Here is a 14,436-nt window from a genome sequence, read left to right as displayed (position 1 = left end):
TATATATAGCTGTCTTACACCTGGAAAAATGTAACCAATATTTTAAAGGTAGGCATTTAACCTTGAACAAATATTTAAGAGGTTCCCGTTATGTTGTACAAAATGCAGTGGGGAAGGGTGGGGTAGGCTGTTGAGATCCGACATAAATAGTGCACATGAAACTATGTTTGTCATACTTATTTGTTTTTATTGCGCCAAAACTGCAATTTGGGTACAGATGGTGTTAGTTTTTAAAATAAAATTATCTATTATAGGTTGGTTTAGGTAGGGCTTAATGAATTTATAAAAATGGACCAACAATATGTGTAATATGTATTCTTCCAACGAAAACAAATAAGCATTAATGAAAAAGTGTGAACAATTTTGTTGTATCGCCCAAAATATATAAAAACTATGATGGTTTGGTTATGCAGAGTTTAATTGATTTTTGAAAACCAACCAATACCATCTGTAAATTGTAATCATATTTCAATGAAAACAAATACGTATGACTGACAAAGTTTAGACTTAAGTGTGTACTATTTATGGCGTATCTTAACAGCCTACCTCCACCCTACCTTGTTGACAAAATGTAATGGGTCCTGTGACTAAATTTAATTGGAAAGCGCTGGTGTACACAAAGCACTACTCAAAACGATAACTTACCAATAATTGGCATATTTATTTAAGTGTACCTCCGCTGTTGGTTAACGTTATCTATTGCCCTAATTGCCATAGCGTAACGACTTATTTACTTTAAATCACGAGCAAAAAAAACGTGTATGAATAATCATCCAACACCCCCGTCGCCTTTAGTCAGATTTTCCATATTTCCCGCCGCAGAAATAAGTTTTCTTATAAAACAAAATAATTTGAAAAGCGAACTAATTATTGCGGTTGAAAACTTCGCCCGCCGGCGATGTTATTGTGAATAAAACATCCTATCTATTGTTGCCTCGCGAAGCTAGCAAAAGACTGCTTGCTCGGCGAGTTTCGCATCACTTACCTTGCGCATTGTTACGTAATTATAAAAAAAGTACTGAACTAGAACCTCTACGGCGTAGAGGCCGCTACGATTATTTTGCGCAGTGTGTTTCAAAACGATGCTATCGAACATATTCAGAAGATAAAGGCGTATGTAATTTAACCCGGTAATATTCGATAACACATTCTCACGATAAGCATAAATGTGTTAATTATAACGAGTATCGCTTTTACGATATACTTATGTACTATTAAAATGGTTTTTAAATTGTAATGGATTTACCTAAGTTTTGTACTATTCCATTTGAGTCGTTTTTTTCGACCCGGGTTTCGCCTTTCGGCATCTTCATGCAGTGTGTACACTGACCAAAAGGCAAATAAACACTGACAATTAATACTATCAACTTATATAATCAATCAATACAATAAAGTAGGTAAAAACTCCATTACCTACCGATCAAGTCAGGGGTCTTAACAAATTATGAATAGTTGAAGTGTTAGTAAAAACCCCCTATATTATTAATAATATTAATAATACACTCGATAAGCATATTATAATAAATCGTCAAACCGTAATAATAGATCATTAGTAATTATAAACAATAATAATACTACACTCAAGAGGTGTAAAATCGTCCATTCAAGGAACAATGGTAACGTACAGTTAGAGTTAATAATATTCGTTGTCAGTGTTATTTGCCTTTTGGTGAGTGTACACAGTGCCTGAAGATGCCAAAAGGTGAAACCTGCGTCGCAAAAAAACGACTCAAATGGAATAGTACAAAACTTAAATCCATTAGAATTTCAATTCAAATTCCATCAAGTACCATCGGTCGATGGTATTAAAATGGTTATTAATTTATGAAATAGTTTTAACAAGATATTTTTAATGCACAATTCAAAGAAAAGAAAATATAGAGTATACAATACTCACCATTGTAAATTGATAGCCTATCAATGCAGTCTCGTAGTCTGCTTTTCGATGACGTAAAGCTCTCCACTATAACGACATTCTCGTGTGCAACGTCCTCCAAGCTGCCGGTGACTCGCGAGACTTCGCTCTGTTCCTCGCTCTTGCTTCGCTCTTCGTCATTCGTCGATCGCATAAAACTTGCCGCGAATATAAAGCGCGTGGGGTTCAGCGCACAAAAGCACGTCGGAAACATCGAATCGAGATGTTTACCAAAGCCCATCATATTAAATCTTCAACATTCGGAATCACATACTTTCTTAAACCCAGATAACTTAACACATAATCACTGTCACTGCCTGTAGATTTTAATAAAAAATTATCTTTCAACATTTCATCTTATTACTAATAACGTCCTAAATTAAATGTGTCCTATCAATTGCCGTATAATATTCAGAACGTGCATAGAATCCAAAAAAAAAAAATATTTTATATAAATGGGCTCCATCAGATAAAAAAAAGTAATAGGTATCTACTAAACGATCCTCTTAAGAAAATAATTATTATTACGCCATTTAAAATATATTGGTAGAATTATGTAGGTATTATGTGAAGGCACTATACAAAAATGGTCATTTAAAATAAATAATGGTTTGAGTTTTATCATCAATAATCTATATTCAAACGTAAAAAATAAATTTGGTACTTATATCATAATATCTACGTACAGAAAGAGTCATAATACTCGATCTGAATTAGGGTGGCATATAGCTGGAAAACGCGACAGAATTAATAATGGCTGAACCAACATGATCAGTGTAGAATCGCTGTAAATGGAAAGATATCGTTAGCAATGTCTGTAATCTCAGTGATCGCCATCTTCGGCAATGAGGCAAAGAATATTATGAATAGATACTTTCGAGGATATTTATTATAATCGATCCGAATCAAGATGACACATGGCTGTAATACATACCGTCTCGCTTTGCTATTTCTGCCACGCAGCGTAACCAATAGCATTTAGTACAGTAGATACTATGAAACAATATGAAATATCAACATTTGACGTTTCTTTCTTTTGAACATGTCCGATCCTAATAGGATCATATTTATAGGCCTCCACATAGTGGAGGTTTGTATTAACAGATTTTGCTTTTTTTTACGAGAAATGGATGTCAGCCACTTGCTCAACCTATTAGGTCCATACTCCGACTCATACACAAATTGAAAGACAATATGTGTACTTGCCAGACCCAGAATTCGAACCTGGGACCCACGACGATATAGGCCGACACTTAAGTCGCACAGCCATCGTAGGTGTATTTGTCAATACGATGGAACATTTGACAAACGTCGATGGCATTTTAGTAGTAGATAGTAGCGTTCTTGATTCAGTCTTCTGATAATAACATAAATTAATATGCAAGTGCAATACAGTTTCGTGGATTCATAGTTAAACTGCGTGACTAACTGATTTATGAATTTTAGATACATACACCAAAGATACGTAGATTCAATGTTACATATGTGAAAAGTCACGTTAGTTTTAAAATTCCACCTACCTATGAACTAACCAACACAACTAGGTACATATAGGTAATTTCTTTATATTATCAGACACTAATCCGCAACCACATTGCATAGCTGTATACAGATTGTGTAGGAAATTTAAAATGTATATACATATTATATATTATCAAACATGACAAAATCAATAGGTAAAAAAAAGTATTCGTATTGTACGCCTTTTCACCATACAAGATGAATAACTGAATAATTAATACATTTATTATGATTACCATTTTATAATGTAAAAGAGCCTACGTGTTTTTAATTATGATGGAAATCAGGATCTGTATTAAGGCACCGAGTTTAATTTAAATCAAAAACTTAGATTAGAAAATGTACTTAAATACGCCATCCAAAATTGGAAGTGTGTACAAGGCAATCGAAAGAATATTGAAAGCGGATTGAAGTATAACTGAATTCGCTCGAAAGTTTCCAAGTCGAAGTTTACCTCGGAAACCTTTGCATCTCAATATTCCTCTGACACGTTGATTGATGAACCGCCACCTTAAAACTCTTTGATGGAATGAAAGGTGAGAGGTTTCTTACAAAACTTGACTCGCGCGGTCGCATTGCTGTATAGGAAATGTGGATGTTACGTAAAATATTCTAAAGCCGAAGTATAAATTAATTTTAAGACAGCCATTACAGCTTGTTTTAAGCCTTCACCCTTGAAATCAATAATGTTACATCATGGGTATATCATAATATTTCTAAACAATTTATCATAATTAAGAGTGATTTGAGAGAATGTATGGATCAGTGACCATAGTCCATAGATCCTGTAGATGGAAAGCACCTTCAAAAATAATCGATAAAGTACCAAGTAAATATTTTTAGAATATCGTAGACTTACTACTACTCCGTAATCCCATATTACTTTACCGGCTACCCGCCAAGATTCAATTAGTTATACATCCCTATGAGAATAGTGTGTAGCAAATAGTTATAAAAGCAAGTGTATTTTGAACAGATCTCTAAAAGTAAAAATCACCGCACACTGATTATACAGATAAAATCGTCTTCCGAAAAAGGGAGATACGATGTTTAATGTATAGCTATAGTATCACTTATAATATGAAGTTGTCTGATATTTAAACATTATATGTTATGATATTATCACAAAAGCGGGGAGTACGATAGTTTTGACAGAAAATATGATGTAGTTGAAGCGACACCGAGCAAGAGAAAATGATGCAATAGGATTTATGTAAGAGCATCTAGAAATAGTATCAGTACATAACAATAGTTAAGTTTTCGCTGTGTAATTCGTACACACTGAAAGAAATCGCAATTTGCGTAAGTTCAGGGTTAAATTGTTCCACTATCGACCATTATCTTTTTCAAAAATCTACATTTTTCGTTTGATATTTTGTTTTGATAGGTATAACATATGTAGATGCATGTGCAATAGTCGCTGATTTCTTCATTAATTATAAACTTCGTCTGGTTTGGTCACACAAGAATTGGGATGTAACGCCATGGACACAGAAAATTTCAATAACCTCATAAAATATTTTATCATAAGTTATATTATAACGACACGAAAAAAGAATTTTGTTAGGCAACAAAAGTTGCATCGGTCTAATGAAGGTGCTACGTTCCAAGGCATTGAATCGTCAAACGCATATTGTACAACGCACTAATAAGAAAATCTTGCGCTCATTTGAGTGGTGCGTGCTGCATTGTATCTTCGAATCCATCAATGACTCACGACTGGGGTAGATACAAAGATACAATTTCGAGCTATACACTAACAAAAGCTTCGTTTCGTTATTTTTTTTTGGATTTAATAGGATAGTCGAACCTAGTTAAGTTTTAATATTGTTGTTAACTCGGGTGTGTATGATAATGTGAGATTATCAGCTAATTTTAGTATTGCAAATACTCGTACCTACTACCAGAACTACATGTTTTCAAATAAAAAATTATGGTTATTGTAATTAAAATACGAATAATATTCATTATTAATTGCTATTCCCTAGAATTGGCAGAAACTATTATAATACTTCTGAATATCATTTTGGGGCGGGTTATTAACCCACGTAGTCAGAAATTTGATATATTATATTATGAAATAAGTTTAGTGACATGCATAATATTTTCCAATCGTCACCGAGCTAAAAAAAACTCCACACCTTAAGTTTTCAAATTTCCCAAAAGTTTTTCACCCTTCGCAATAACGTCACAGTTTTACCTTTTGAGCTATTTTATTTCTTAGTAAACTTTTTCCAATCTTTATTCAAATAATATGTCACAACGGTTCATATCTTTAAGTAAGTACGATAAGAAAATGGAATTATGTTGCACGATTGTTTTTTTTTTTTTAAATAATATAATAATTTCAGTTAAGTAATATTTTGTGAACATTACTTTCGTTTATGTTTAAATTAACATTTAAAATATTTGACGTATATTTGCTTAAACTATGTATAACATTTTATAAAAAAAAATCGATACGTGTGTCATTCACGTGAGGAGTTTTATCAAATGGTAGTACTCGAAATGTATATACGATTGACTATTTCCATAGTCAACATCAGTGTGTAGACGTGTAGAGGTAACAACTTATGTAATTTGGACGAAGGATAGTTGATAAAATTTCAAGTTATTGAGTAGATTGGGTAGGAATTTGTAATGGGAAAATCGTAAGGGGTGGGGAAGCGCATTTCAATGGGTTATTCTATACACAAGACGGCTGTCGACGGTAGTTTATCATATGTATATATATTGAAGAGGTTAATTGTAAAATAAGTTAACCGTCTAACTGTCTAAAAAAAGTTATGTTATAACAGCCCCCTTCTTGGCTGTGTTAACTTTTAGAGCAAGATAGACAGTTTTGACAGTTTATACGCTAACTTATTTTAACAATTAACAGCCTCAATACAAAAATATGATAAACTAATGTCGATAGCCGCCTTGTGTATAGAATAGCTTCGCAGATATCGATAATTAATTATATTATTGCTGTATTAGAGTATCCAGTACATAATTAACATTTTTTTATAAATTATTGTGAACTACCATCGAGTATCCAATGATTTTTTTGAAAATAAATGTACATTTTTTAGTTAAGCGTTTCCAAATTAAAAGTAATCACCCAACCAATTTATATTTTGTACGACAGAACGGAACCCCATAAATATTTTAAGCGGAACACATAAAACATTAAAATGCAGCACGGGCGAAAAAAATACCTTTAAAATGAACGTTACAATTTTTTTTAAAGAATGTACCTTTACATTTTGTACTGGAACATATTATTTTTACAGCTGTGCGTACAGCGCGTGTAACCGACTCGCGACTACTACAATAATTACTGATAATAAAAATTGAGGGTGGGTTATTGGAGAATACGAAGTTTAATCACAGCCGTTTACTTATTGTTTCCTAGTATGACAGGTAGGTAGGTTATAATATAATAAAATTGAGTCGTATAGTATCAAAAGTAGATCTGTGCGTTATTCATTATTTCAAGAAAATGACGAAAAACGTTTTGTTGGGGGTTTTAGTGTTATAATAGCATGAAATATGTTTCTACATTTAGAAAATAGAAATTAAATTCAAATTCAACAGTTCTACTTTTGTTTCCAAAGTATTGAACAGTTCTCATTCTGATACCAAGCCCTATTTTCCATCACAATTTTATACCACACAGATATGATTTTGATTCGAATATTATATTGCTAGTCGTACATTATGGTCAGAAGAATAATTTGGCATACTTAGTTAAATTTCGATATATTTGCAACAGTTCTACTTTTGATACTATACGACTCATAATGTGATGTGCAGTCTAGATTACAATTACTAAGGCAATTAAGTACATAAGCTGTGCAGTAATAGCGAACTGACCCTAATATTGTCTCGTCCACCAGATATAAACCTACAAAAATTGATCATGCAATGTGTAATTTTATTTATTTATTGTTGAGAAGCCATTAAAATTTAACATCGCTGACCTAATTGGGAAACGCTGGTTTAATCTATTGAAATCATGAGTTTTCATAGATGTCGCTTCAAAAAGATTGCAGCCTTATCGGCGCAATAAATATAAGTGGATGTAGGTATCATATGAATAGATCGTAGTGAAAAAAAATATAAGGCAGATTCGACCGTTAGCGTAAAAAAAACAATCTGTTCGAAATATCAGAATGGATAAAGGACTACCATACTATCAGGATGAAATATCTTCATATCGGATTCATTCGATGTGATATTGAGAATATATATCCCGGTTGGGTTATAACAGATCGATTTTTTTATATGGCGTTCGCAATAGAATTACACAGAAAAAAATATATGAGAGAGAATGGCCATTACATTACCTATAGACTAAACAAAAAAATATATATACTTACTACAATATAATGATATTTTTTTTATTTCTCAAAATGTACACGTACTACCGTTGTGATTGTCTCAGGAGAAATTAAGCAAGACTGATTTTCTTTGCACAGGAGTATGTTTCATAATATAATATGACAGCAAACAATATTGAATGCCTTACATGAATTAAGATTTATTCGCTTTCCATAATATGACGACGTGAAGTTTTAAACGAAATATACGCGCCCTTTCCCCCATCTTACCAATACAAATGATCGCCGCGGAATATTGCACGCGGGTAGAGATAAAAAAATCATTAAAAAAAACTATTACCCACCCTACAAAATTGAAGATATTGAAAAAAAAATAGTAATCGTTGACGTAACAATTATTTTCTATTAGCCATTTTATACAACGAACGTACTTGGCACATGCTTTTCTCCACGTACCATACGATAAGTACGTGATTCGCACATATGGTGAGCTTTATTATGTAAGGATCGTGGATTGTTGGTGATTTGCTCCCATTAATCCGACCTTAGCGTCAGTGATCCCTAACCGTATTTGGTCGGCGGAACCCTTGAAATATTTAGTAAAATACCTGGCGGACACTCCCAATGCTGTTCCCCTTTTCTCAAAATCTACTCAAATGTTGTAATATGTGCCGCTCCTAACAAAGCAATGTATGACTTGCCTGCTACTCCTACTACTACACAAAGAAAATGTTGAGTTAAGCATTTTACTTGATTACCAAAACTGCAAAGCTTTACGAATTCTCGCGAAACCGTTGACACGATGATAACGATGGTTGGGAATGAATGCATTAAGTGGTGATAGGGTCGAATGGCGAAATTTTTCACGTGAAGATATTTATATATTACGCTACGAAAATCTTGATGCAAAGACATTGTATTATTTAAAATAAAATACAACAATATGTAGTACTTATTCCACATTATTTAAAATATTCAGGACAGGGTTCGTCCGCTCCAATGTGATTCAACCATTGGTTTACTATATAAGACTAAATTCACATAAATTTGATGCACACACATTTTCTGACAGTTCGAAAAGCATTCATTCATTGGTCGGCGTATTGGTATTAAACGGAACGTAACCTATGACGTATCGTCTGATTAGTATGGAGTGGTTTTCCCAAACTGATAGTGGGTAATTTACGATTATTGTTTGTAAGAACGTCTCCACTAGCGCAGCGAAAAAATCAAACCTCATTGTTGTCAACTGACAAAATAATATACGATATTGCATACATACCTACTAAAAAAAATTAAAGCAAATTATGTATTAAAGATATGGACAATAATTAATTCGTGGTTAATATTAGACAGAAATGAATAAGTACCTACTACATAATATATAATTTTGTTTTAATTAATACATTTATTATTAAGTTAAATATATTATTTTTATGACGTACTTATAAACAGTTAAATATTTCTTATTATACTCAAATTCAATTCTTCTGAGAGTTTAAATTACAAGTATTTTACTTGCTACTATATGAATATTATGTCTAACTTTTAACTCCCAAAAAAATGAATGCTAGTTTGTCAGAAGATCTTGTATGAAGAGAAAAGTGAACTGTTCCCTAGTTCCTTATATAAATGGCGATTTCGAAGAAGAAAAAAAGGGCACATTCAGATACGAGTAAGCCGCTTCTTTTGCTGGATGAAGCAATACATCATTTCTGGTCGGATGGACTCTTATGGATAGCCACGCTTCGCCAACGATCGTACAACATTGTATTTATTTTGTAATATAACGTTTAGACTGAAAACTTACGATAAAAAATATAAATATTTGTATGAAGAGCTGAAACATTTACATACATTCATGCAACGCAGATAAAAAGGGTTATCTTTTCTAAATAAATACAATATAAGCACTTATTGTATATATTATGCAAAATCACGTTTCAGACGTGTATTAGCATATTATGGCTTTATAGAAAACGATACATCGTTGGTTAGATAGATAACGTACAAGGTAGGGTGTGCAAATCCGGGAACCCTCTCCGTTTTCAGAACTGGAAATCCCGAGTTTGAAACGGTTGGAATGCCGGAAAATATAAATTAGGTTTTATATGATTTTTTTACATTAAATACATTATTCAGAAAAAGCGATTAGTTTGTGAATAAAAAGATATTGAGATTTTAGGAAACTACCAATATGGCATCGAAAGTATAATAGGTATTTCCGATTCCGTTATTAGCAAATTTTGTGATTAGTATTTTGACATCACGGTAATATAGGTACAGTGTACGTACATTATTTCACAAATTATTATGAATTTCGACGTGATTAACGATAGCCTCGATAACATCGTATTTTAGTACAGAGAAGCAATGATTATGGGTAGAAGTTCCATTCGGTGTTCCATATTAACATGTTCATGTTATGTTTGTACCGAATAAAAAAAATAGGAGAAATTTGTCTTATTTTCCTTGAATCCCGGAATACCAAACATTGAAATCCTTAGTGCAAAAGTAATTTAAAAATCCTTTGTCTAATGTCAATAGTGTGCCTAGTCATGCTAATTACTTATAAGCATCATCCTCATTGATCCTAAAATCCGATGCAAATCTTGGCTGTCTGAATATAGTTTACCAATGCCTTTATTTTCTAAAAGAAAACGCGGCCGAAGCATTTAATTATAATTCATTAATCCAAGTGTGGTGGCATGGTGTTGTGGATGAAGACGACGTCGAGATTTGGTGGTTGCTCCGATGAATAGAGGAGCGAGTTGCAGCGTAAACAGCCGATACAAAACAATGTCACAGTAGTTATGTTACAATACTTATATGATACTGTTTCGAGGTCCGAGTCTCGGTAGACTGAGATGTTGTGCGGAGCGATACTAGACTGAGAACAGACCGGAAACTTATATTCGAGTGATATGTCCAATGAATTATGATCCGCTATTTATTGACGTACTTACAATCAAAATAATATCTTGAAAAGAATATTTAGGAAATAATTATTATAATTGATTCAGCTACTACAGTATTATGGAGTTTACGTCATTAGATATGGCTGACTATGTATCCCCATACAGGTATTTGTATGATAGAGAGTGAAAATACTATTAACTGGGTGTAATATTATTATGATGTCATACATGCCACTTTGTTTTATAAAATGGCGCGACTCAGTGGCATTGCCGAGTGATTCTGTAAGAGCGCATCTCAAATGAGCTGTGAACAAGGAAAGCGGACCGAGCGAGCTGCAATTTTATTGCAAATGTCGATGAGAAATCAACCGTGAAACGTAAAGGCGAATAATAATCATGAAAGGGGGACGTCGCGTCGTACAACTATTTTAAACAGAGTTTGCGAACAGACAAACTAGCTCGTGTACAACACTCGGATTTAGACAAAGGTTAAATTAGTTGTCTCATCATTAACATGTGCGAAATCGCTTAAAATAATATTACATTCATTAGGTATACGTACTGAGATCGAATTTTGATATCACATTAAATATATGGTTCACACTCTTGTATGTTTTGGAATTCTCGTTCTCGCAACGAGCCGAAATACATATTTATTGACGGACAGCGGAATGAGTGGGAATATGGAAAACATGCATAAATATCAGTATTTGTCTTCTTTTAGGACAGCTTAGTTCACGCGCACATGACTACTATTCGACGGAATAGATACGGGAGATGGAGATGTAACCAACCACATATCGTAGTACTTGTGCATAAATGCAGCATGTGATCGGCTACACCCAACATTCTCCATTCTTTCACTGCCGGACTGACGGCACATGGACATTTCCCCACGTGACAACCGTCCTTGCTATGAACACCACACGTGCAATTAGTGGGAATGCCTAGTAATTGTCGTGAGTAGCGAATGTACCTGCCGAAACTCTCGTCCAATGTCGCAAGTTGTAATATTATATATTGTACTGTTAACCATTTTTTTTTCAAATTTAAACTTTGTCAGCAATAATTTAAATTTACATGTTCCTCGTGAAACGTAAAAAGTGTTCAGTTGAATACAAATGTATATCATTGAAAAAATAACTCATCCTTTATAATGAGGGTACACATTTAAAATTCGCGCCGGTCTTTACAGCATTGGTATCATCATAGAACAGTTACTAATTCTGCGTTAACTGGGTGTGTCCTATTGCCACATAATATGATTTACATAGTAGGTATAATGTATACGGTTGAATCCTGGGTCTGGCAAGTACACATATTGTTTTTCAATTTTTGTGTGAGTCAGGTTAAGCAAGTGGCTGACATCCATTTCTCGTAAAAAACAAAATCTGTTAATACAAACCTCTACTCTGTGGAGGCCCATATGATCCTATTAGGATCGAACATGGTCGAAAAAAAAATTACTAACGTTCATGTTTATAACACGCCCACTTTAATACTGAGATTTTATATATAAGGGTGGATTATAATGACGTTATAAATGGTTCGAATGGACAGATATCAGTGCCTCACATCCGTGCATTGAGGCGCAGTCATAACGGACCGATTCTTCAACTGTGGTCGTCAATTTTCAAGTCTAAAGATAATACTCTGATTTTAATTTTTAAAATATACAAAAATAAGGATTACATTTTACTTTCACTTACGTAACATACGTACTATTAAAGGTTATTCAAGGCAAACGTGATTTGCTATACAAACTGATTGTTTACCCAAGAAATATTTATTTCGGTTCACAAAATCAAAGGGTTGCGTTTCCCTGATAAAGGTCAACAGAAACCATAACAGTTTATACGCCGCTTGTTTAGGGCGATTAGTATTCTAAGCAAGGAGAGACTTGAATAAAACAATCACGTCTACACAATAAGGTACCACATAGTAATGCAAAAATGCACTGAGAATTTTATTGGCAGAGCAAAGCACATTACCGACACTCGGCCAACTTTGTCCTGTCGGAGAAAACATTTTTGGCGTGTGCAAAGATCATCTAAGTGGAACACATTCGTTCTATATTAGAGAGACTTCTATTGTGGACGAGTAAAAGGTTTTCACAAAGCCTTTTCTGAGAAGGTACATACCACATTGAAAGAGCGAAAATTGCTCACTGTAACATATATTGTCAGTAGAATATATTTCCGTAATGGTGGCAGTCGTTACTTTTTTAATATGAATAATCTTTTGTTGGTGATAATAATATAAATTGATCAATCCCTGTGGCCTTGTTATATTGTTGATGTACAACGTATAGCAGTGTCTCCCAAACTGTAGTGCGCCGTTGAACTTTTTTTAAGGATATCGCTACACAACAAGTTCCATACCAGCTATTAAACGATTGAACATACATAATTTTGAATACACAATAATTTTGAAAATACAATAGTAACTCAATTTTGAAAGCGCTTCAGAGAGTATTAAGAACCATTAGTTACAATTTATCGCAATTAAGTATGGCGCCTATAGCATATGCCTATGTGCATGGGCGCGAAACCCGAGAGATGCAGGTTCGATTTCTGCTGGGTGTCATAGATACTATTTTCAAAAAAGATTTTGTCTATTGGTTATAATATATTTTCTCAGAGAAGTGTTTTCAAAATTATGTATGTTCAATAACTAGAATGTTACATTCTTAAATCTTGTGAATGATTCATTGAATAAAAAATGGTTTATTAAACAATTATTACTTATATATACATATGTGTACATGTAGATCTCGTACGATTAGTCGCAATGGGAGATTTTTTATACAGACAAACGTTCGGCTACCGACCGTCGATTTATTAGAACTACAAGAAAGATATATTATAGTGCGGGTGTAGCATACAAATGCAAAAAGCGGATAATACAACCTTATTTAAGTATTAGTGCTCATCCGATAGATTATCCAACACTCGCCCTTGCCCAAAATTATCTGACAAGAGAACAGAATGTAGATATTCTACCTATAATATGTATTAATTGTAGACATCTGTATTTTTAATAGTACAGAATATTATTTATTTATTTTTAACATAAAAATCGCCAATATTATACGTAAAACAGTTAACTAAACGATATTTCGAATATATTGAAATTTTGAGAAACACTGAGGTATGTATAGGAACATTAAATATTCAATCAAAAGATATACCTATTATATGCGTTGAATTTTCCAATATTATATTCCACATTTATTTGTGATCCGGTGCATGAATTCCATGTTTTCTTTATTCTATCTCTTCGCATCAATTCATGAAATAAATGTCAAAATATGTAACGACATTACCTATAACTAACTTTATAATAATTAGGTCAACATTCCTGAGATGAGAAATGTAAATAATTATAATTACCTATCTACAGTTAATGACATACTGTCGTATTTACACCGGTGTAATGGCGAGAATATTTTAATTGTATTTATTTGATAAATTTGATCAATATAAATAATGGTCCAACAGAAATGTCTATCGTGGTCTTCAAATACATATATAAATATAATATAGGAATTAATTGATACCTACCTTAATTTAATATACAAAAAACCGATAGCCAACATTATAACGCAATTCGATAAGCATCTCATGTAACAACTACGAGTTAAAATTGTCGTGATTCAAAAAAGATTCCTGTAGCTTAATTAGAAAAGGCGCGAATCCAGCAGATACAGGTTCAAGTCCCATCAGGTGTCGTATTTTTTTCTACAAAATGATTTTTT

General features: G+C 33.2%; 1 protein-coding gene across 6 annotated transcripts in view; it reads right to left on the bottom strand.

The window, feature by feature from the left end:
- aPKC (protein kinase C iota type) overlaps positions 1-14,436 on the bottom strand; it is a 478,073-nt gene that overhangs the window by 396,837 nt on the left and 66,800 nt on the right. For 3 of the 6 annotated variants that reach the window (XM_085952856.1, XM_085952857.1, XM_085952858.1), the window contains exon 2: positions 1,898-2,232. The exons of the other annotated variants lie outside the window; for them this stretch is intronic. In XM_085952856.1, the coding sequence (XP_085808982.1) occupies positions 1,898-2,159 (262 nt within the window). In that variant the 5' untranslated portion in view covers positions 2,160-2,232. The remainder of the gene's footprint in view (positions 1-1,897; positions 2,233-14,436) is intronic. 6 annotated transcript variants of the gene reach the window in all.

The sequence above is a fragment of the Rhyacophila brunnea genome, unplaced genomic scaffold (assembly GCF_057557595.1).
Source record: "Rhyacophila brunnea isolate RB1 unplaced genomic scaffold, BYU_Rbru_1.0 scaffold_3, whole genome shotgun sequence".
Lineage (NCBI taxonomy): Eukaryota > Metazoa > Arthropoda > Insecta > Trichoptera > Rhyacophilidae > Rhyacophila > Rhyacophila brunnea.
Note: the sequence above shows the minus strand (reverse complement) of the source record. Positions and strands in the feature narration are given on the sequence as shown.